Here is a 22002-nt window from a genome sequence, read left to right as displayed (position 1 = left end):
AAGCTAATGCTGGCATCCCTACTCACCCAGATAAGGCAGAGAATGAAATTCACATCTGACGTACTGACAGTTGCATCCATCCTGCCTCAGCAATAAGGCTCTCAAAGAAATACTTGCAAGAGTTGCATTTTTTCCCTAGCGCACACACACTCTCCCCAGTCATCTATTTTTTCCTCTTCACGAGCAATACAGGCGGCTTGTTGGCTACTAGCCACAGTCTGCTAGCCCAGAGAGTACTTCCCCCCCTTCAGCCCAGCCTGCACTAGCAGGTAGCAGTCATTTCTTCCAGAAGTACAACACAGGGACAGCTTCCTAATGTAATCAAGTGTGGATGTACCAGGACTAGAAATCTGTAGTGCTTCTTCCTTAGAACCTCAATTTTGTAATCTGGTTGATGTAAATAGAACAGTCCACCCACACAGTAAACACACCTGCTTTCCCTTGCAGTCAACTTTAATGAGGCTTGTGCTTCCCACAAGCTTGTGCTGACCAGGGTTACCCTGCACCAAGTTTTTCCCTCAGTTGCATCACTCTGTGCTAGAACTATAGAATGGGATTTCTGAACTGCTCAGCAATTAAAGGAACCCCAAAGCAAGATACTCTCACAGCGTTCTGCAAACCTACACAAAACAGAACCAAGAAGATGACAGTTTAGACTTAGCATGGTTTGCCCAGATTTTTTCCCCCTTGTAGCACAGATGCTCAAGACAAACTACAAACATTAATGGCAGCAATGCCATAGATTAGCAAGATATCAGAATACAAAGACACTGACCACACACGATATCTTGAAAAATTTTTATTTAACAAAAATACCTGTTCAATTAGAAACAAGGTGAATGGGTCCTACCAACAATAACAGCATGCTTACAGAATTTCATAGGCATCAGTAATTCCATATACAGCTGCAGTTAGCCACTGGCATTTCATCACCACACCAGCTGCACAACAGAAGAACATCCTTAGCCTTCATACTTTGACAGGCCTGAAGATGTACACAGTGTAGCATGCTGCTCTATTACAATTTCATTACTTTTGTAGGAAAAAAAAAAAATTATTGTTACTGCTGTAACTCATAGCTATTTGACTTTTTTCTTTAAATAACTGTGTTGCTCCCCATCAAACATTTATTCTCTGTAATAAAAACAGTAAAATTGAGCTGCTTCTTTCAGTCACTTGATACAAGCGCCATGTATCCATGCCTCATCTCATGTCACAGCTGCCATCAGGCCAAGGAGTCCAAAGGACAGGAGATGCTCTTTCTACTCCTTTCTCAAGACAGCCTGTCAGCTAGACTTCTTCACAGCTTCAGATTTTTTTAATACATTAAAGAACAGAATATATACATAGGTGGCTTCAAGTTTCTATTTCAGGATAAGGCAGTTAAATTTATGCATGTCAGTGTCACTACAGCTGAACCCTGAAGACACTTCAGGAGGTGGGCTGCTTGTACTAAGCTCTGGAGAGTGCATCTCCTTGCACAGCCAGCCTGGAAGAGCTCCAGAGACCCCAGAGAGCATATCTCAAATGTGCTAGTCATTCACTTTGTGTGGTTAAGACTGAGGCTCACACAAATGAGAATGGCTGTACCTCTTCCAGCCAGGAGAGAAAAACTGAGTTCTCCACAGCACAAGACAGACCAGGCAATAAGATGAAGCTGCCTCTTCAGGCTGATTGGAATAACTCCAGCTGCACGAGGAGTAGGCATGGAAAAGAAGCAGACTGTACAACATGTTCTCCCTTGCCAGTTCTCCCGTATGCTTAAAACCACAACCTGCACAGCAACAGGGACAACTTACAGGACATGCCCACAGTGCTGTGCTGGTCATGGTGCCTGAGTACCCAGGTGCCCAAGTCTAGGACAGCTCTGTGCAACTCCTCACCGGTGCTGAAGCAATTTGGAACAAATAAATTATTTTAAAAATCAGGTATGAGGCAAGACCCAAATTGCCCAGACCAAAGAAAATAAAAAACAATTTCTCCCATAAATATTCTTTTCTTTTTGCTTAAGTGGAAAGATGAGGCAGACCCACCAGAAACAAAGGTTCTTTAAAATGGGAAGGAGTGGCAGAGCAGTAATCAGTATTTTTCAAAACCTCAAGTGTTCATTCTGTTAAATACAGTAACTGCAGTCACAATTCTGAGGTTACACAGAACAGTCTAAAATCTTTCAAGTCACCTTCCTCCTCCGATAATGCACTCATATCCACCATCCCACTGAGATGCCCAGCCGTCAGGGTTATGGATCAGTGACTCCTACAATTGCAAGAATTTGCAACCCTAGAGGACAAAGGCAAGGACATCAAGTGGTTCTGCAGACTAGCACCTAGTCCAATTGAAAATGGATCCCTCTAGGGTTCCCCTACAGCTTTACATTCCCTTGTGGACAGGCCTTCACAGCAGAAGTAGCATCACTGAGAGCAATTCAGCGCTGTCACAAGTTGCCTCAGGACATAGTTAGGCTTTTGGAGAGGTAACACTATCAGTTGTAGTAGAGATCTGACAGCAAAGATAGGAGACAAACAGCAGAAACAGTACAAACAACTGAAGGAAGCATGTGCGTATGCAGAAACTTTAGTGTCAGAGTCCTCAAAACAGAGTATCCAGCATCACAGGGCAGGCACAGTGAGAACCATGCTGCAGAGCACAGGCCTAAGGCCACCGCCTCTCCTGGGCCCAAGTCTCTGCAGAAAGAAGTCTATGAACACATCCTTCATGCAGCAGCATCTTAACAACAAGAAGAGTAGTAGCTGACCAGGCAATCCTAAAGCTGCCTTTCCTACAGCGGCCTCCAGATGCACAGCCTTAGACTAAAACATCCCAAGGCTTTCATTTTTTTTTTTTTGAGATTTGTTCTTCATTGCACATCCCAAACATGCAACAGAAGAACAAAAGGCATTTTAGAAAGAAGATATTTGTTCTTACTTACGTAAGACCTAATACATTTACCTTTTAAAGTGTACTACTAATATAGTATAAATATGGATCAAGTACCATCAAGATGACTGCCTTGGGAAGAAAAGGCAGAGATTAAAAATAGACTTCTGTCTTCATATGTAGCCACAGAGTCTTCATGTAGTGCACTAACAGCTTTCAGGAGACCTGTTTTGCACCTGCTCTTGTCTTCTGTGGGCTCTCATAATACTGTATACACCACTGCCCAAGAACACCAGGGAGATAGCCGCAAAATAAGATGCATAAATCATGAACTGCAGAGAAGAAAAGGAAAAAGTGACTAAACAAAACAGTTACTAAGCATGCAAGAAGGTTAATTCATGAGCTTCCTTAAAGATCAGGAATTAGTAAGCATTTCTTTATCAGCAAACCCTTGCCCCAGAAACTGGTGGCTGAGACTTCATAGCCTGTTTTGCATTCCTCCCTCCCATCAGTAAAGAAAAAAAGTCTGTCATACCTGAGTGAAGATGTCCAATCCAAGCCCACTGGCATCCACGACAATTAATGTGAGTAAAGTCTGAAGTGCTAAGGCAATGAATGTGTTGACCCCAAACACCAGAGCGTACCGCTCCACACTGAGATTTGTAGCAATCTGAAACCTGGAGAGACAGGGATGGACAGAAACAAAGATTTGGAAGGAGAAGGGAAGCGTAAGACTAGGAGGAGTATCTCTGTATAAGATGACTAAGCAACCTGAGGAGCTACACTTTTTCTACAGCTAAATTAGCTGTAGTATACTTGTTTAAATAGGATCAGGGCAGACTATGGAGACTCCAGAGACATCTAAAAAGCTACAGATACTTTGGGAAGCCTGTGGGTTTCAGTCTTACTGAAGCAGCTCTGTCTGATGCAGTCTGAACAGGTACAGTGCCCTCTAATCTCAAAAACTGTTGGCAACCTCTAAGCATCAACCTACCTCAGTGTGGGCCATGACCTCCTGCACAATCCTGAACAGGAGTTCAGGATCTCTTTGCAATTACCAGTTTCACCATCACCTCTCCAAAGTACCTGGGCTGTCACACAGCTCAACAACAGCTGTGTTTACCTCCTCAAAGCAAAGAGCAACACTGAAGAAGTCTCCTCCAGTACATGTTAGGGAAAACTGACTGCCATAATATAGATAAAGCAATGTCCTCTCCTCATGGAGAACGCTTCACCCAGCCATGTTTACAGAAATAGATCATCCTGGCAAGAAGCACTATGTAATATTTAAGCATTTAGAAAAATATATTTTTAAATATTTTAAAAATCAAGCCATTTGAGCTTGGGTACACTTCCAGCAAGATACACACCACGGTGCCTCAGTTTTCAACTTGAATCAGAACACAAACCCTTGCAACAGATTTCCTGAATCAGGGTGAGACACTGCTTACATAGAAAATAAGTCAGCTTTCACAGCAGTTGTAGTCTTGAAAGCAATCTACATTAAAAAGATTATATATATATATATATATATATATATATACTTACGTCGCTATTGTGATTAGCAGCATGTAAATAATTCTGAAGACAACATAAGATGCATAGCACACCCAGATGTTGTGAACAGTGTTCATAATATACACAGCAGCAGCAATAAGAAAGGAGAACAGGGCAAGTGCCACTTCACCCCACATAGCCCAGGATGTTTTTATATGACCCACAACAAATACTGCAACAGCTCCTGTGAGGGGAAGGAAAGCATAACTGTTAGTTACTGCACTTGGAATAATTTGAATACAGTACTAGCTGTATGGCCATTACCACCTAAACACGAGTGAAATGGAAGATACTAATGCACACACCTTAGCAAATCTAAGCTCCTATTTATGCTTATGGGGAAAAACAAAATAGGTCAATGATGACTCCTACTGGAATCTCCTCCCTAGCTTCACAAGCACAGCAACCTCGTGACTCAAACCATAGTTGCTCTGATCATAGAAGTGTTGTCAACTAGGCAACAGAAATGTAAACACTGCTTCACAGAAGCACCCTGTTAACAGTGCTGTGGTGCTTCAGGGTCTACATTCACTGGGTTTATACCCACTTTGTCAGGCAGCTGGTAGAACTCTCATTTAGGAGGCAGGAAAACCTACACTTACTGTCATCTTCCCACTGGGCTCATTAAGTGAGAGCACGGGATCAAACCCAGATCTAAAAGATCTAAAAATTTCATTACAAACTAATGAGGCCATAAAAAAGAAAAAAAATCTCAACACTGATGGTGCACAAACAATCCTTTATAACCAGAACAGGTCTGTAGATCCTGCTGGATTTCAGAAAGGTGGAGCTGGGACAAGACAGATCCCAAGATGGGTGGCATAAAATATGCAATTCTCAAACAGCAGGCAAGATGTATTTCATGCACTGTCACAGCTGTAACTACTAAGAAGCCAAGATATCTATTACAAGGAAATTCCTATTCGAAGTAGGCTTTGTTTTGCAAACAAGTGAAAGAGCAACCAATATTGTAATGTTGCTGCTGTGTCACTACAGTGAACTAGACAAACAGCATACTGATAAAGGGAGGCTTACTGGAAAGCTCTGAAAAACAGGATTGTATTCAGCGTTTGATCACCGTATAGAAGTGCTACATTGTAGCATCTAGGCTTTGTAGTCCTCAACTGGACTCTTCTCTTAGAAATATCTCAAAACACAGAGGCTCTTTTTGACAGGGCATAAGCCTGCAATCCTGTCAGATCTCACAATAATCTTGCAGACCAGAAGAGGTAGTTCTTTTTGCCTTGGAGAAAGAATATATTCGCCCCAACCCAAACTCTTCTTCTCAGTGCCTGTGATACTATCTGACTGACATTTTGCTCTCTGAAAGCCTGGCTCTCCCTATTAGAGAAACACTAAGATACAAAAAGAAGCTAGGTCCTAGAGCCTTCTTTCCATCATCTCATTAATTTTGAAATTTGGGAAGAGGCATTCAGTGTCTCATTCTAGGGATCTAGGAACAACTCAAAGTTGTATTCCCAATAATGCTCAAGGTTATACCAGTTCAGTACCTGATTATAACATATACAACCTGTGTCCAGCAATTAGACACGTATAGCTAATCCAGTGTTTTCATGTCCCAGCCTGATGAAGGTCTGCCAAGACTCTAAGAAACTGCATAGATTTGGCTAAACAGTTGACCTGATTAGAAAGAATAATATTTATGTTGCACAGGACAGGAAGCTGAGAGCCATATAAGTCACTATGCTCTATTCAAATCCTACTCCAGAGAAGCACATGTACAGGCAGGGATAGCAGCAGCATGTTATGTGAAGGTAAACAGACATTCCTCATAACTGATCACAGGATAACTAAGATCCACGACAACAGCAGATGAAATCTGGGATGCAGCAGGACAGAGATCAGAGATTTCCAGTAAAGAGAGAGAAGTGAAGTGCACTCATGTTCTTTTACAAGATCAAGGGCTCCTTGAACAAAGCTGAGTGCTGTTCTGGTCATCCATCTTCAAGAAGAATGCAACTCAAATCAGATATGATGCAAAGTTGGTGCAAAGAGGGGCCAGTGAGATGAGCTCAAATCTACTGAAGAATAGGTACAAAAGCTTGGCAGCACTGGCCCATGGTAAAGAACATCAACAGATAGGCTAAAATGAGAAGCTTATGGCAAAAACATAGCCTTTTTGTGAAGTCAGAAATAAATATACTGCTCATAAATACATTCAAACTGGAAAACAGAAGTGAGAGCATATGCATTACTGCCTAGAAAGTCAGGTTACTAGATGATCATCTCAGATTCCTTTCAGTCCCACTATACATAAGATCACAGAATGGCTTGGGTTGGAAGAGATCATCTTGTAGATCATCTAGTTCCAACCCTCCTGATCTAGGCAGCTGCAAACCACCAAATCAGACACCAAATCAGGTTGCCCAGGGTCATGTTCAGCCTGGCCTTAAACACCTCTAGGAATGGAGCATCCATAGCTTCTCTGAGCAGCTTGTGCCAGTGCCTTACTACCCTCTGAGTAAAAACCTTCCCCCAATACCTAATGTAGATCTTCCCTCTTTTAGAGGAAAACCATCCCCTCTTGTTCCATCACTATCAAACCATGGAAGAAGTTTGTCTCCCTCTTGATTCTAAGTACTCCTCAAGTACGAGAAGGATACAAGGTCTCCCTAGAACCTTCTCTTCTCCAGGGTGAACAAACCCAGCTTTCTTAGCTTGTTTTTGCAAGAGAGATGCTCCAGCCCTCAGGACTTCATGGCCCTGGATGCACTACTCCAGATGGGGCCTCATGAGGGCAGAGCAGAGGGGGACAATCACTTCCCTCATGCTGCTAGCCACACTTCTTTTGGTGCAGCCCATGGATACAGTTGGCTTTTCGGGCTGCGAGCACATATTTGTCCAGTTTTTCACTCACCAAGACCCTCAAATCTTTCTCCTCAGCGCTACTCTGAGTGAGTTGTTCTCTCAGCCTGTATACATATTTGAGATTACTCTGACCCAAGTGCAACACCTTGCACTTGGCCTTATTGAAACTCATTAGGTACACATCCTCCCACCCTTCGAGCTCGTCCAGGTCTCTCTGAATGGCATCCCTCTATTTTGTCATATCAATCAGCTTGGCGTCACCTGCACACTTTGAGGGTGCACTCAATCCCACTGTCTAGGTTACTGAAAGCTTTTTGTTGAGATTTCTAATCTTCACTTGTTCCAAGTACTTAGTCTGTGTCAAGCAGAAGAATTTTGGTTCTCTTTTATGAGTAGTTCAAAGCGAGAAGCTAATTCATTTTCTGAAAGCATCACCTGAAATGACTCAACCATTTGCAGAAAAGATATCAGAGGAAAAAACAATTTAGTTTAGCCTGAGTTGAGTGTCAACTACCTTTTCTTCCAACAAGGCAATTGTTGACAGGATTTGATAAGGATAGAATCACAAGGTTGGAAAGGACCTGCAAGATCATCTAGTCCAACCATCCTCCCATCACCACTGCTGCCACAAGCACTAAACCATATCTCGTAGCTCCTCATCCAGACACCTCTTGAACACTGCCAGGGACGGCGACTCCACCACCTCCCTGGGCAGCCATTCCAGTGCCAGACAACTCTCTGAGAGAAAGTTTTTCCTCATGTCTAACCTAAACCTCCTCTGGTACAACTTGTGGCCATTTCCTCAGGTCCTGTTTGTTGCCTGGGAGTAAAGAGGCCAAACCACTCCTCATCACAACCTCCCTTCAGGAAGTTGTAGAGTGCAATGAGGTCTCCTCTTCTCCAGACTAACCAATCCCAGCTCCCTCAGCCACTCCTCATAAGATTTGTGCTCCAAACCCCTCACCAGTTTCATTGCCCTTCTTTAGAGTCCAGGGCCTCAATGTCTCTCTTGTAGTGACAGGCCCAAAAACTGAACACAGTACTTGAGGTGCAGCCTCACCATTGCTGAGTACAGGGGGATGATTACCTCCTTGTTACCAATTCTTTTCCTTCCTGAGGCCAAGGCAGGATAGCAGAGGAAGCCAAATGAAAATAACTAAAATAAGAGCTGCAGTATCATGCTGTGAAGACATTTAAGCACATGCTATTTAAGAGTCGTTCAAAGAAAACTCTTTAATGGTCAAAAACTCAAGAATTAAGTTGCTGACTGGTTCAAACCCAGTCAACACGTTAGATAAGATTTTAGAGCTATAAAACAGACAGAGCCTCCCACTAAACTCCAATATAGGGCTGAACATGCCAAAGACAGGTTTCAAGCCTTGTTTGTTGGGATACCATGGTTTATTCTGCCCCCAAGAAGGTAACATGCACAGGAGATGGTTAGAACAATGCTCCATCAAAGAAAAGGAATATACTGCAGCAACATCTAAAAAGCCTCTGGAAAGATAAGTCAGCTACATTAAAAAGGTATTGTCCTACTACTGATAATGAAACAGTATTAAATAGCTTATTAGACAGTTTGTGCGTTGTCTGACCCACCTGGCCCTTTCAAGTCAAGAGAGTCTTCATCTTAAATAGCATTTCTTTTTAACAGTGCTGAAGTGACTATATGGCAGCTCACTGCACACTGCATGTGTATGGGAAACTTTCATATGTTCCCTACACTGCCAGAGAAAAAGTAGCAAATGTAAAGAACCTTCAGCCTGGCTTTGAGTGGCTAAAACAACCACCCCAACTGCTTTAAGCCTGTAGCTACAGTGACAGCCAAGAAGGAGCAGCCACACACCTGGAGCCTTGTGCCAAGTCTTTCAGAACAACTGACTCAGGATGCTCCTTTAAATACCTATGCACTGGATTACAAGAATTAGAGCTTCACAAAGCAAACTCAGTGCTGAGTACTGCACCGTGCATGCCATGGAAGACTCATCTCAAGCACAGAGATTCCCTCTCCTGCAAGCATAGGTGAATATAAGACATGTCCAAAGTGCGCTTTGGTGACATCCAGGGACATAAGACGTTTCTCACAGCAGAGCAGGAGCTACATTAGCAGCTTACCTAGCAACGTTGAGGCTGCCTCCACACCACCATTGTAGATCTCTGTGCTTTGAGAAGGCAGCACCATCTCCCACAGGCCCTGAGCATAGTTGATGACCTGGAAATAGCCACAAGTAGACAGCGCCCACCAGACTGACCAGCACAGCATGGTCCGAGAGGAATAGCACTGCAGGAAGTCCCGCCAGAGATCCTTGAGGACTTTTAAGGCATCTATTTTCTGCTCCTGCAGAAGTTAGAGAGGGAGAGATAAATGTTAGTCTGCTTATAAATACTTCAGGCTGCTCCACAAAATTACAGCTTCCAACAGGTCTGGTCACTGAGGAGTAACAGAACCAATTTAAGACACAAAGTTGCACCAAGCAGTGAAAAAGAAGGATTCCCCATCACACAGAGGTCCCAAGAGCTGATCCCTGCCCTAACCAGGTAACCAACGTAAGGGCTGACCCTTTACACAGGATGGAAGGTCTCAGTCACAAGCACCCTCCCTCCCCATTTCTGTCTTTCATTACAGAGCAGTAATTGCTGATTACCAGAAGCATTACATGAGCAACTGACAGGTAACAGGGAGAAGAGACTAGGGACAACATCCACTTTGAGGGAACAAGATCAGAAATCAGTCATTCCTCAAAGGCAAAAACATCACTGACAGCTCATTTATTAAATCCTAGCAAGTCTGATTGAATTTGGATCAGCATAGAAAGAGTTCAAGTAACAGTATTTTAAAAAATATTTCCCCTCACAAATGAAAGTCAATTGTCCTTAGTACCAGCATTCAGGGGTTAAGAATTCAAAGAAGCAGTACCATTGCACCACTCTCTATCCCTGTTAATGTCAGTCAGTGCTCTTAGAAGAGAGATATTGTCTGAGGATCTAAAGAGAATGAAAGGTCCTTCCATCAGACACCATCACAAACGACAATTCTTGCACATAGAAGTTCTTTGACAAAGGGAATGAGGCAGGAGTGAACCTTTCTCTTCCAGATCTTTCTAGAAAGAACACAAGAGGGAGAAGGAAGAGGAAAAGACTCACAAAGTGGTTTGAAAAAAAATTTAAGTAATGAGTCTTAGAGATAACATTCCTCACCATCTTGTTCCAAATCAAGAGAGGAAGCAAGCATGCATTCACTTTGTAGCCAGAGCTGCTTGCTCTCACATCAGCCCGAGCAGCAGTTACTTCACATGGGATGTGATTCAGTAAAGACCCTGATCCCAGCTGCGTCACCAGCCCCTATGAGCTGAAACCCCCTGCAGAGAAACCCTGTGAACTTCTGCACACACAGCCATGGCACAGCACTGCTTCCCTTCAAACTACAAGTCCCATTTTGAGATGTCTCCACTGAAATCCCCAATAAAGGCTGCGATCTCTCTGTCCTGAGCTCCCCTTTTACACTTCTTGAAGTACCACCAATTTCTGAGCATCATTATTTAATAGCACATGGTCCCTTCGGTGCTTTTCCAAAGGCAAGATGCTTACTCTGCACAGACGCTGCTTCTGCAAAGTCCATCAGAACAACGTGAGAAGAAGTCAGCATCCACACAAAGTATGCATTTAGGTGCAGGAAAAACAGTAGCTGTGACCGTCACACACTGCAGACTCTGATTTGCAAGCTTGACACAGACTTGCACCTGATAAGCAAGACAGGCTCCTCCCCCTCCCCTGGCGGCGCTTCTGTACATTAGCGGTAGTGCAAATAATGGTACATTCATCAAACGTGGTTGCCATTACCTTAATTAAGGCTGCAGCCAGGCAGCAGTGCCTCTCAGATTTTGGCACCTGGTCTGACCCAACCCCAGGCTGGTTCTGAATTCCTTCCCCCTCCCCCACCTTCCCCAGCACGAGTTCTGGAGCAGCCCTGTCCCCGGCAGTGGGGGCTGGGAGCCAGACAAATAGAAGGGGAAGAGAGATGATATTAATCCTGTCATTTATTGGCACTGAATTTCAGTCCTGTTTAACAAATACTCAGGCAAGTAGAACATGGATAAATACTTTTGCTTTTAATCTCCTCAGCAAAGCCACTCCTGCCCTAAAAGCAGAAAATCTGCAGAAACACGTGCAAAAGCTGAAGTGCCGTGCTGCTGCCCTTTCTTTTCAACATAAGACAGAGCAAGATAAAGATACATAGACCTCTCCTTTAAGAAAAGAAAACAAAAGACTCCATCCAGCATTTCATTTTCCCCTGCCAACTCAGCAATAGGGTATGCACAAGTTGTGCCTAAACCTGCTACCTGGCTGCTAGGGCATAAAGCCCCGTTGTTGGGGAGCAAACCCCAGCCCTGACACACACAGGAATAACACAACCCATCTCAAAATTAAATAAATATAAGTCCAACTCCCCATTCCTCTCGCTCCAGATCCTGGCTTGCTTGCCAAGATGAATCACTTCTCCGCTGCCCAACGCAGCCTACCTCATGCCCTGTTCTAAAAGAAGCATCACTTCTCACAGGTGAGAGCAATGCTGACCCTCCTCAGGACCCCAAGCCTGCCCTGTGCCACCACAGGTTCTCACACATCTCAACAAGCTGCAAACACACGTGTAACAGCCTGCAGCAGCTGGGAGCCCCCGCTGGCTGTGCTGGAGGTCACAGGTCTGCAGCAGCTAGGGCATCGCTGGCATCAACTGTGGTGCACAACTAGGATGCACTAAACTGAACACCAAAGATATTCCCTGCAATTTATCCATATTTCTGCCCGCCCTCCCCTCCCCCCAAATATCCAGCACCAGTCTGTAAATGCTCTCCAGGACTACCACAGCTCCCTTCCTGGAGCGGTTCCCTTCCAGGATCATAAGACAGAAACCAATAGCTTATTACCACAGTTTGCATAATATTCAAAGGAGCAAAAGCGTTCAAGACATGGGGGCAGGAAGATCAGTTTCTTGCCTCTGAGATTCACAGGCATATCTAGAAGTGAACACAGCATTTGGACAAGCAGAGAATTTTCAGCACCCTGAGATACACCTTGTAACATTGGATAGGGATTTGACAGCCAGAGCGCTCTAGCTGAAGCCCTGTAACAGGTGCAAACAGGTGCAGAGTGACTTCAGAAAAATCAAGGAGTAGCCTATTGAGCTCTATCAGAGAGAGGAAACCAGGAAAAGATTTGCCTGTGCCATAACTAAGGAAGCGGGAGAGGTGAAGGGATGCTTTTTGCTGTTGGTTACTGCACCTATGGACACGTACATACACAAACATACGAGGAGGATGGAGCTCACCTTTTTCTCTGCTGAATGTCCCTCCCTGTTTAAGGGCATTTTGACCTCATCCTCCCATCCAGGCACCCTTGGCACGCCAGGCTGGTCCTGCACGATGGCCCCATTCTTACAGTCCATGACCTTCATCTCCAAGCTGAAGGACCGAGTGGCAGCATGGTGGAAGAAAAGGCTTTTCTTCGGCATCGGCAGGAACCACGCTGTGCCAAAGGCAACGGAGATGGAGGTCAAGGAGATGACATTGAGGCTGAAGAGGGACCACCCTGCCAGGGACACGAGAAGCTGCCCGCACACAGAGCCCACCGTGTAGCCCACCAGTGTGGCACTGCGGCAATAGCTGGTGACCTTGCGGTACAGATCCACATCCACCACGCTGTAGATATAGGAGTAGTAGGCAATGTCTGTGGCGGTGCCCATCCCGTAGAAGAACTCGAGGAGCTGGAAGGCACGCAGCCCTTGGGCGTAGAGCAGCAAGAACCAGGTGACGATGAGGCTCAGGCCCTGCAGCAGCACCACGGGCTTGTAGCGCAGGTAGTCCGTGGCCAGGAACACGGGGAACAGCAGTGCCAGGTACGAGTACGTCCACACCGGGTAGATCTCGTTGAACACCTGAGGAGGGAGGAGAGGAGGTGAAGAGACGGCGGTCACCCCGCGGCGAATGGAAATAAAAAGCGGGCACCACGGTTCCGAGCACCCCAGTACCTGCGTCTCGGTGAGGTTTTTGCGCGGCCCCAGCAGGTACCGGGTGAGAAACGGCTCCGAGGGCCGCACGCTGCAAAAGAAGCCGTAGGCACACAGCAGCCCGGTGGGCAGAGCCCAGCAGCAGCCGGGGCCACTCTTCGCGGGCCGGGCCCCCCGCAGCCCCGCCATGCCGGCGCAGGAGGCTGAGAGGTCACCTCCCTCCCCAAAGGCACCTCCAACCGCCGGCCCGCCGCGCGGCTCTTAAAGCCCATTCGCTGGTGCTTCGGAGGCGGGACTGCGTGCCGCCTTCTCATTGGATAAAGTCTCCTCCTCCCGGGCAGGCCGACCAATGGGAAGCGGGAGGTGGGAGGGCTGCGGCAGGAGAAGAGCACGTGTGTGGGGGGGGTGGAGGGGGAGTGGGGGCGGCGCGGCCGGCCTCTGGGGTCCCGGAACCGCGGGTCTCGGGCGGGTGGGGGAGGCAGGGAACGGGGGTAGAGTAGCGAACTGGTGGGGGGAGGTGGCCGGGGCCGGGAGCAGGCAGGGGAAAGGAGGGGAAATAAGGGAGAGAGGAGAGGATGAAGAAAACTGTGCAAAAACTGTTCATCTGCCCGTTGAAAAATTAGCAAAAAAGGCATCAGTTTAGGAAAAGATGTATACAAAACGGCAGGAACCGAGAGTCCACTAGAGAACACGATTCAGTCCGAGCATCGCATCCCATGTCTGAACGGTGTAAGTGAGAGGTCCTCTGGTTGTGCAGCTTACAATACGCATTCAGAACTGATTACTGAAAGGAAGACTGATGCCCCTCTTGTGTATGGACAGAAGGAAAACTCATTCAGTGTGTTACCATTGCAGTCCTCCCATTGCCACTCTACCCCAACTGCTCCCCACCTCCCCCTTGTCCAACGGCAGGCACGAGCCTTCCCTGGAAACCAGCTCAACAAACATGGCCTCTACCTGCCGCTCTGCACTGTGCTGCCCTGCTCTGCTGTGCTGTGCTGGCTCTTTCTTTCCTACAGCTACTGATCTCCCCCACTTTTTTCAATTTAGGAAGATAAAGAGCTGGAAGCACTCCTGTAGTCACTAATAGCAATACCTTGTTGTCCAGCCGGAGGAAATACTAGATAAGAGAAGAAAATGAAACTATTACATTCAAAGCAGTTATCTAAAGCATCACCCAGGACTGCTGCTCTGAAAGCTTTGCAGGTCCCCCTCTAAACTGTTTGCTGCTCTGCTACCTGATCTATCCCACACTGATTTACTATCCACCTATTTCACCTCACCTACATTCCCTTGATCTCCACCACACTGCTACCACTGCTGTGGCTTCCTACTCTATCTACCTAAGGTTTGTTCCCCAAAACTAGCTGAGGCCACAGAAAGTATGCAAAAGGGCCTCCCACCTTTGCCATTGCATATCTTCCTCCTAGCTGAGGCTCAGTCCTCCAAGATGCAAAATAAAAGCCCTCAAAAGCATCTGGTTATGCACAAGTAGGCAGGCAAGAACATGTTCTTCTTGGCCTCAGAATAGATTCCTTGAATTGCAGGTTTTTATTACCATCTCCATCATTATAGCTGAATAGGTATAAATACAAAGTATTCTAAGTCAATAAGAATACCTAGCTGTGTAAAACTCAGCTAAACATTTTGGGGGTCCCATGGTGCATCCTGCTTAGGGGCAGCACTTCCCACGGCTTCCAGGCTGCTCCCAGGATCTGATGATTGGCCTTTGTCCTTCCTAAAATGGCAGCCCCTAGAGCAGGCATGTCCCACCTGTTACTTACATACCTTAACTATATATCTATATTTGCTCTGAAATTAATACCTCCTTTTTTATCATGTTGCCCACAGTGTCAAAGGCAGATGTAGATGGTATAGCAGTAGAGGTTGAACCTTCCTGCAAATATTCCATTACACTTGGTTGCCGTGTGACAGATGGCAGCAGAGGGATGGACAGTCTGGCAGAATGGCTTCTGACATGGTAGTGTGGATGAAGCAAAGGTGTGTCACTGAATTCCTCAGTGAGGAAAAAAATGGCACCCACTGGTGTTCACTGACACTTGCTGAAAGATTTCTGAAGACCAAACAGTGGACGTGAGCACAGTGAGGTGGTGGGTGGTGTGTTTCAGCAGTGGCAACAGTGACAGTGGGTTATATCCACTGGTACATATTTTCACAAGCCTGACACACAGGCTCTTATTCATTGCTGGCAAAAACGCATGGCTGGTGACTATGGTGACTATGTGGAAAAATCGTGTTTTGTAGTTGAGAATTTGCTCAATCAGTCAAGCAGTGTTATTGTGCTCCTTGTGATCTGTTGTCATTTCCATGGAAATAAATAGGAGGCATTACTTTTGGAGCAACTATGTATGTGTGGCCCAAGACAATTCCTCTTCACTCATTTAGCCCAGGCAAGCCTAAAGGTTGGACATCCATGCCTTAGAGCTACACCACTGGATCTGAGCTGTGGTTTCCAGGGTGCAGGCCACAGCAGAAGTTATGTCAGCTCAGTGTGTGTACCTAGGTGATACAGACAGCAGTCAGTGAACCTAGATTGGGCCTCCGAGTGCTGTGTAAGAAAAAGAACCTGCAAAGTATTGTTTGAAGTGCTCCAGGCTTTCTCAGGATTTCTTTTGCTCTCCAAAGAACTCACTTTGTTTTGTTTTCACGGAACGCTTTCTTCCTTTGGAAACAAGCCAAAAGTTTGTTGTCTGGATTTTTACTTCTTTCCTTTCCCAATCTGCATTTTCTCTCTCCATCCCCTCTATTCTAGTAAGAACAGTACGTTAAGGTTAAAGGGGTTTGATGGTAGAGAAAAAAAGCCCAAACCCTCATTTTTTTTCCCCAAGATGGAAAACATGAGCTGTGAAAAAGCAGGATTTCATTTGCATTTGTCTCTTAATCGTGCCTGCTCCCTACCTTTCTCAACAAGCGCATTCATTTTTCATTAGAAAAAAAGAAATAGTAATAGAAACTTTAAAATAAAGAAGTGCAGAACAGTAATTCCTCTCTCTCAATTGTAGTTGAGAGATTGAGAGTTCCAAAGCCAAAAAATAACCTTACAATTTACATTAGTGCTAGACAGCAGCGTGGCTCTCTCCAAAGCTGTATGTTTGTTCACTTCTAGCTTCTCCATCACATGATGTGAAGAGTGTTTGGAAAATAAATGCCTCCCACATGGGATGAAACTATTTTTTTTCTGAGAAAAACATTTTCTTACTGGAAAGACTTGACCAGTTGGAGTGATCATAGAATCATAGAATCATCAAAGCTGGAAAGGGCCTCCAAGATCATCTGGTCCAACCATCCATCTACTACCAATGTTGCCCACTAAACCCTGTTTGTTAGTACTACATCTACACACTTCTTGAACACCTGCAGGGATGGTGATTCTGATGAGTCACATTGTGAGGATTCCACATACATAATATTAAGTGGAAAAAAGTGTAACATCTCTCAAGACCATAACAGTCAGTGCAAATCTGCCGGAGGCACTTGACATGTATGATCCAAAGTGACAGCGTGAGTTATGGCATGGATGTACTGTGCAATAGCTGCCCTTTACAGACACAGCTTTGGCTTGCACAGCTCCTGAACGTACCTCATCCAGCAACATTTCATTCGAAGGCATAGCTCATGTAGCATTGTTGGATGAAACAGGAGCCCAAGACAAGGATTTAGCCAGACAGGTCTGTATCATCCCTGTGGTATGATCCTGAAATTAAAATGTCAATAGGAAACCAAAGCCATAGGCAATCTATTAAAAACTTGGTCTGATCTTGGATGCAGTGATGCAGATTGCATTAAAATAAATGTCACTTGGGTAGCAATAAGCAAGTCCTTATCTTCAACTCGTCTATGAAGAAGTGGAAGTGCAATGGAGTAAATATGAATCTCTGAGAATCCCACTGACCCTGATGGCTGCAGATCAGTGCCCACTAGCTCAAAAAGCCTTTCCTGCTGGGTTTCCCTGGACATAAGCCCACTTGTTCCTCATGCAGCCCACTCCTTTGGTGGCATCTTCTGTGCTGTGCTACCTGATCACTCAGAACTGCTGTCAGTGTATGAGTTTCCTCAAATAACCTCCAGTTCTTTGGCTGGCCAGGGGACATGCTAGCTCTGTTTCCTACTCCTCTGTTGCACAAGCAAAGCTTGCAATCCACCTGTACTTGCCCAGAACATTTCAGATTTTCAGAGCAATCTCATAAATTGCTCTTGGCACTTTGGAAGAAAAGAATCACATCAATCCCTTTAGAAAGGCACTACTGCTGTTTCCCTTTGTGCTAACAATTAAGAATCCCTTTTAGTTTTAAGTGAGGCTGGAACTATCACCCCTAGAAGATGCTTTGTTGGGCATGGGTTCCAAGTAGCTCATCAGAATGGACAGTTCAGTTCTAAGACAATGACATTTTCAAGTCACGCCTTACCTGCACTATAAACAGGGAGAAGTTTCACACAAATGTGCATGAGAGGGGAGTACTGGTAACCAGTTCTGGCCCACAGTTTGCTGTGTAGGATTTTGTAAAATGTATGTGTGAGGGAAGTTCTCTTAAAGTCTTATCAAGCTGTTTGGAGAAAAGCCTCTGTATTTTAAAAGCTTCCTGCCCTCTTGAAAAGCCAGTATGTGAGAGTACTAAGATGGTCCAGATAACTCAGGAACTCATTAAAACAAGGGAGTAAAATAGATTTTTTCTTTGCTGAGCATGGACAGAACAAAAGCACATAGGTATGAGAAAAGGCAGCCACTAATTTCTGTGGTTTCATGATTATATCTGTTTAATTAATCTGCGGAAATAGATGTTACTAACTAGTATATGTGTTGGAATGCAATAGAGATGGAAAAAGGCCAAATTATTTCTGAAATGAAGCATGCTTAGTTTACCACAAGGCCTCTTCCACTTCCTCCTCAAGATCTCTTGATAATGTGAGGGCTGTGAACAGGAGATTACAGAAATTTGACAGCCATGAGGGGTTAATTCAAAAGCACTCACATCAATATCTTTACTCAGATGCACTAATTTCTTTTACCTCCTGTGTGTCTGGGGTGTGTTAGTTCCATACACTGAAGGTCTCTCCCCTATTCAAGAGAATAGCCTTGTTCTATAAGCACAGAGCATGTGTTTCCCCAGCATCTAAAAAAAAATGAAAGAAAAAAATTTCACTGGAGGGACAAATACAGCATTATCCCATCAAGTAGTAAATCAGTGATTTTAAAAAAGCATTAAGAACAGAATTGTTTCTGTACCATAATGCTTTCCTCTTACATAATTCTTTCCCCTCTTCAAAAAATAAGATTACTTGAGTTCTGCTAGGATATTCTTTCAAAGCCATGGCCATTTTGGAGCCATTCTGGCTGTTTGAGAGCCAGAAAACTCCTGCAGGAATGTTGCAATTTTGTTTTTTAGAGAAATGAAGCAAGGGTCAACAACCATTGCCATGTCTGTTTTGCTATAATCTGATCAATTGCCCTTGAATTGCAAGAAAATGTCCTTCACTAAAAGAATACAACAGCCCTTTTCTATTGCAGGGAACAATGACAAATATTTTCTGCTTCTGTTTTATTACAACACAATCTGGAAGTCCAAGATATTTTAGCACAGTATTTCTATACTAATTCATCTTATTTTTATTTTTTTCTGAAATGTCACTGCTTTTTGCCCATAGTTTGTGACATAGCATGTGACTGCATCATTCCACCATGTGTCTCCTCCAGTGCTGTGTTCATCACCTCTGATCTTGCTTGATCTTGTGTTCAACATGACTGGTAGGCCACACATCCTGAAAGCTGTGCATGGGGAAATCACTGAGAAATCGGTTGCCACAAGATCTCAGATTAACTCTTAGTCTAAGATGAGTCATTGCACAGCAATACACATTTCCATTTTGGGCAGAACATTTTTGAAATGTTTTTCGGTCAGTTGCAGGGAAAAAAGTGAAAAGTCACTTAATGTCTGCCACAGATGAGGATACCAGTGTGCAAATTTTCATGGTGAGTGCTGGAAAAGAACGCAGTGGATCAAGCAGAGTTAGAACAAACCCAGTGCTTTCATTAAATGTAGAAGCATGTGGACCATTCTGAATTTCTGCCTTTAGACATATCTAGGTCACAGTTGGCTCAGCATAGCATTTCTCCTATTAGGAATGGTGTCACAGATGTTCCCAGTACCCCTGAGAATGATTCCACATCCCATTTTGGAAAGTGTTACATGAACTTCCAAGAAGTTGGAGGTTATTGTAATTAAAGCATAATACAAACACTGGGTGTAATAAAGAAGTGGAGAGTGGGGCACAGTAATGATAGGAAAGCATGGGTGGATAAACTGGGTGGATGAGATACAATGAGCATGAATAAACTTAACAAAATAAAGGAGTGAGAGCAAGAAGGGCTCACTAAGTGGAATGAATGACTCACTAGTAGGAAACAGCAATTGGTTATCCCAAGATAGTGTTTCATCTCATTTCTGTGGCGATAGATAATAACATGTTAATAAACAGTCTTTCCTCACACCTTCTTCCTCCCTTGGCGTGTCTCCAAAAGATCTTTTCCTGTCAGAAATGTACTTCCTGCGTATCACTGCATATGAAGTTGCAAACCATTGTTTTGCCACTTTGGCACAGTCCCATAATTCTGGTTAAGCCATCTGTGCTCACGGCTGTATCAGGTTGCTGCTGAAGGCTGGACATCTGCCAGATTGCTATCTGATGCTTTTTCCATAGAGTTTTCTTGGCACTTCAGGCATGAAGTATCAAGTAAGGCACACAGGCATGCCTTATTTTTGCCACACACACTCAGTGACATCCCTAATAGGTGAAGTGTCCCAAAGCCCAGATCAACCTCTGCATCTATTTTCATGCACATTTTGGGAGATAAAAAATCCACGTTTTCTCTGATTCCTGCGTAATGTGCAGCTTTGTATTTCCACTGGGCCTTGCTCTGCCTGTGTTGTGAAGGGAACCACCCACTTGGCAAACAGCAGGACGCCTCGGTGGAGGTGAGCCAGCTCAGCTGCAGTCACTTTGCAGCATGTGAGGCATGGCCGGAACTGCCAGCAATGAACCAGCAAAAAATGAAGCCTTCCTCTATTCTATGAGCAAGAAGGCTGCTCTGCTGCCTGAATCGCCTTGAGACTTTTCAGTCAGTACAAACCTGCCTGAATACTGAGCTCGCACATCTGATTCTGAGCTGCTCAGCTGTGTTTACGTGTATGTCCACCCCATTTCCACAACCAGTTGCACAATTTCTCTGTGACACAGCATGGCCACCGCTTCTGGCAAGCAGAAGGGAACACTCAGTGGCATTTAGTGAGAAAAACACAGGGATTTGTGCACTGCTATCCCTATACCACCGTCTGGAGATGCTTTGGGCCCTCTAAGGCCACCTGGAAGCTGGAACAAGCATTAGAGGGCAGCAATTCTGTTATCATTCATTTGAGGCTACAGACAGTTAGCTCTCGGGCTTTGGATCAGGAAGGCAGTGCAAAGCACCCTCAGACTGAGGGGAAACATTACTGGTGAGATGCAACTACTCCCAGGCCCAGAACTACATTTCTGCTTTAGTCCAAAAGAGCTTGTTTGCTTCGTGTTCTGATGCATATCTTTATTCTCTGCTTTGTGAGAACTGCAGGAATTCCTGCTCCCCTTAAGTATTTTGCAATTCATTTCAACATACACAGGATTTATTCCATGGTGCGTAAAAGGTGGTGCAAGTCTGACCATTTTGACTACACATCTTCTAAAGCCTTGGCAGATTCAATCTACGCTGGCTGCTTCATACAGGTGATGAAAACTCTTTCTTTTCCAGCCACCAGAGTGCTCGCTAAGCATAGATTACCTTCAGTTTGGTTTGGCAGATCCCATGCGGGCGTGTTTTCACATCTCCCTTCCTGTGAACAGAAGGAATTTGTCCCCATTTGCATATGGAAATACTCCGTGTAATTCGTTTCACTAGGATGGAGTTAATTTTCTTCACAGAAACCCCCAGGTGCTTTGTTTTGAATCTGTGACTAAAACCACATTAACAGGGCACTGATTGTTCAGCTATTGCTAAACTGCTTGCACAGTGCCGAGGCCTTCTCTGTTTCCACTGTGGCCTGCAGCAAGTGGGCAGGTGAGAGGCTGAGAGGACAAAAAACCACAGCAGCTAGTGCAAACTAAGCACGGAGATATTCTGTGCTACATGGCATCACGCTCAGCTATAAAAGCTGGGTGAGAGCACAAAAAGGAGGGATATTCAAGGTCATGGCATTTGGCATACCGAGGCCCTAATTTCCGGGAAGTGGCTGGATTTCTGCCCGCCACTGGGAAATAGCAAATTAATTCCTTACTTTGTTTTGCTTATTAAACTGTCTTTATGCTGATCTGCAAATGTTTCTTGCTTTTGCCCCTTTTGTCAGGGAGAGTGAGCAAGCAAAGGGGTGGGGGCTTCCCTGCTGGTTGCAGTCACCCTGCCACAGTCCTTTTTGGTGCCCAAAAAGGGGTTTGAGATAATGGCAGATTTGATCAGAGTGCCAGAGGATTTGTGCCAAAGGATTTGTTGCTATTTGAGCTGTTTAGCTGCTAATAGGCAGGGCCCTGAGCCTTAATTAGAGTCTAGTGCTTATTAGAGACTGTTTTTGGCTTTTGCTGTTCAGTGCACTTACCACCTTACTCTGCTGTGCCTGGGAACACTGGCCATGTACCCAGGCTGGCAGATTGCTTGGGCAATGCTTCTGTGCTGGACGTGCTGGAACTCCAGT

At 44.9% G+C, this 22002-nt stretch overlaps 1 protein-coding gene across 1 annotated transcript; it reads right to left on the bottom strand.

Moving 5' to 3' along the window:
- Nucleotides 1–26: 26 nt before the first annotated feature.
- On the bottom strand, nt 27–13501 carry SLC19A2 (solute carrier family 19 member 2). The gene is made up of 6 exons (XM_031613195.2): nt 13289–13501; nt 12590–13195; nt 9379–9601; nt 4426–4618; nt 3413–3554; nt 27–3209 (listed from the first exon to the last, which is right to left on the bottom strand). Exons 1-6 carry the CDS (start codon nt 13454–13456, stop codon nt 3084–3086), a joined length of 1458 nt encoding a protein of 485 aa, XP_031469055.1. The 5' UTR covers nt 13457–13501; the 3' UTR covers nt 27–3083.
- Between the last annotated feature and the right edge of the window lie 8501 nt (nt 13502–22002).

Source organism: Phasianus colchicus, chromosome 1, assembly GCF_987193195.1.
Source record: "Phasianus colchicus chromosome 1, bPhaCol1.hap1.1, whole genome shotgun sequence".
NCBI lineage: Eukaryota > Metazoa > Chordata > Aves > Galliformes > Phasianidae > Phasianus > Phasianus colchicus.
The sequence above is the reverse complement of the archived record's forward strand: the minus strand, read 5'-3'. Positions and strand labels throughout refer to the sequence as shown.

Bases quoted from the DNA above. Each gene is read 5' to 3' on its own strand.
- SLC19A2 (XM_031613195.2), bottom strand. From the start codon at position 13,456: ATGGCGGGGCTGCGGGGGGCCCGGCCCGCGAAGAGTGGCCCCGGCTGC. The intron at 13,196-13,288 runs GTACTGGGGTGC...CTCCCTCCTCAG, and splicing joins AAAACCTCACCGAGACGCAG to GTGTTCAACGAGATCTACCC. The intron at 4,619-9,378 runs GTAAGCTGCTAA...TTCCCCTCACAG, and splicing joins GGCAGCCTCAACGTTGCTAG to GAGCTGTTGCAGTATTTGTT.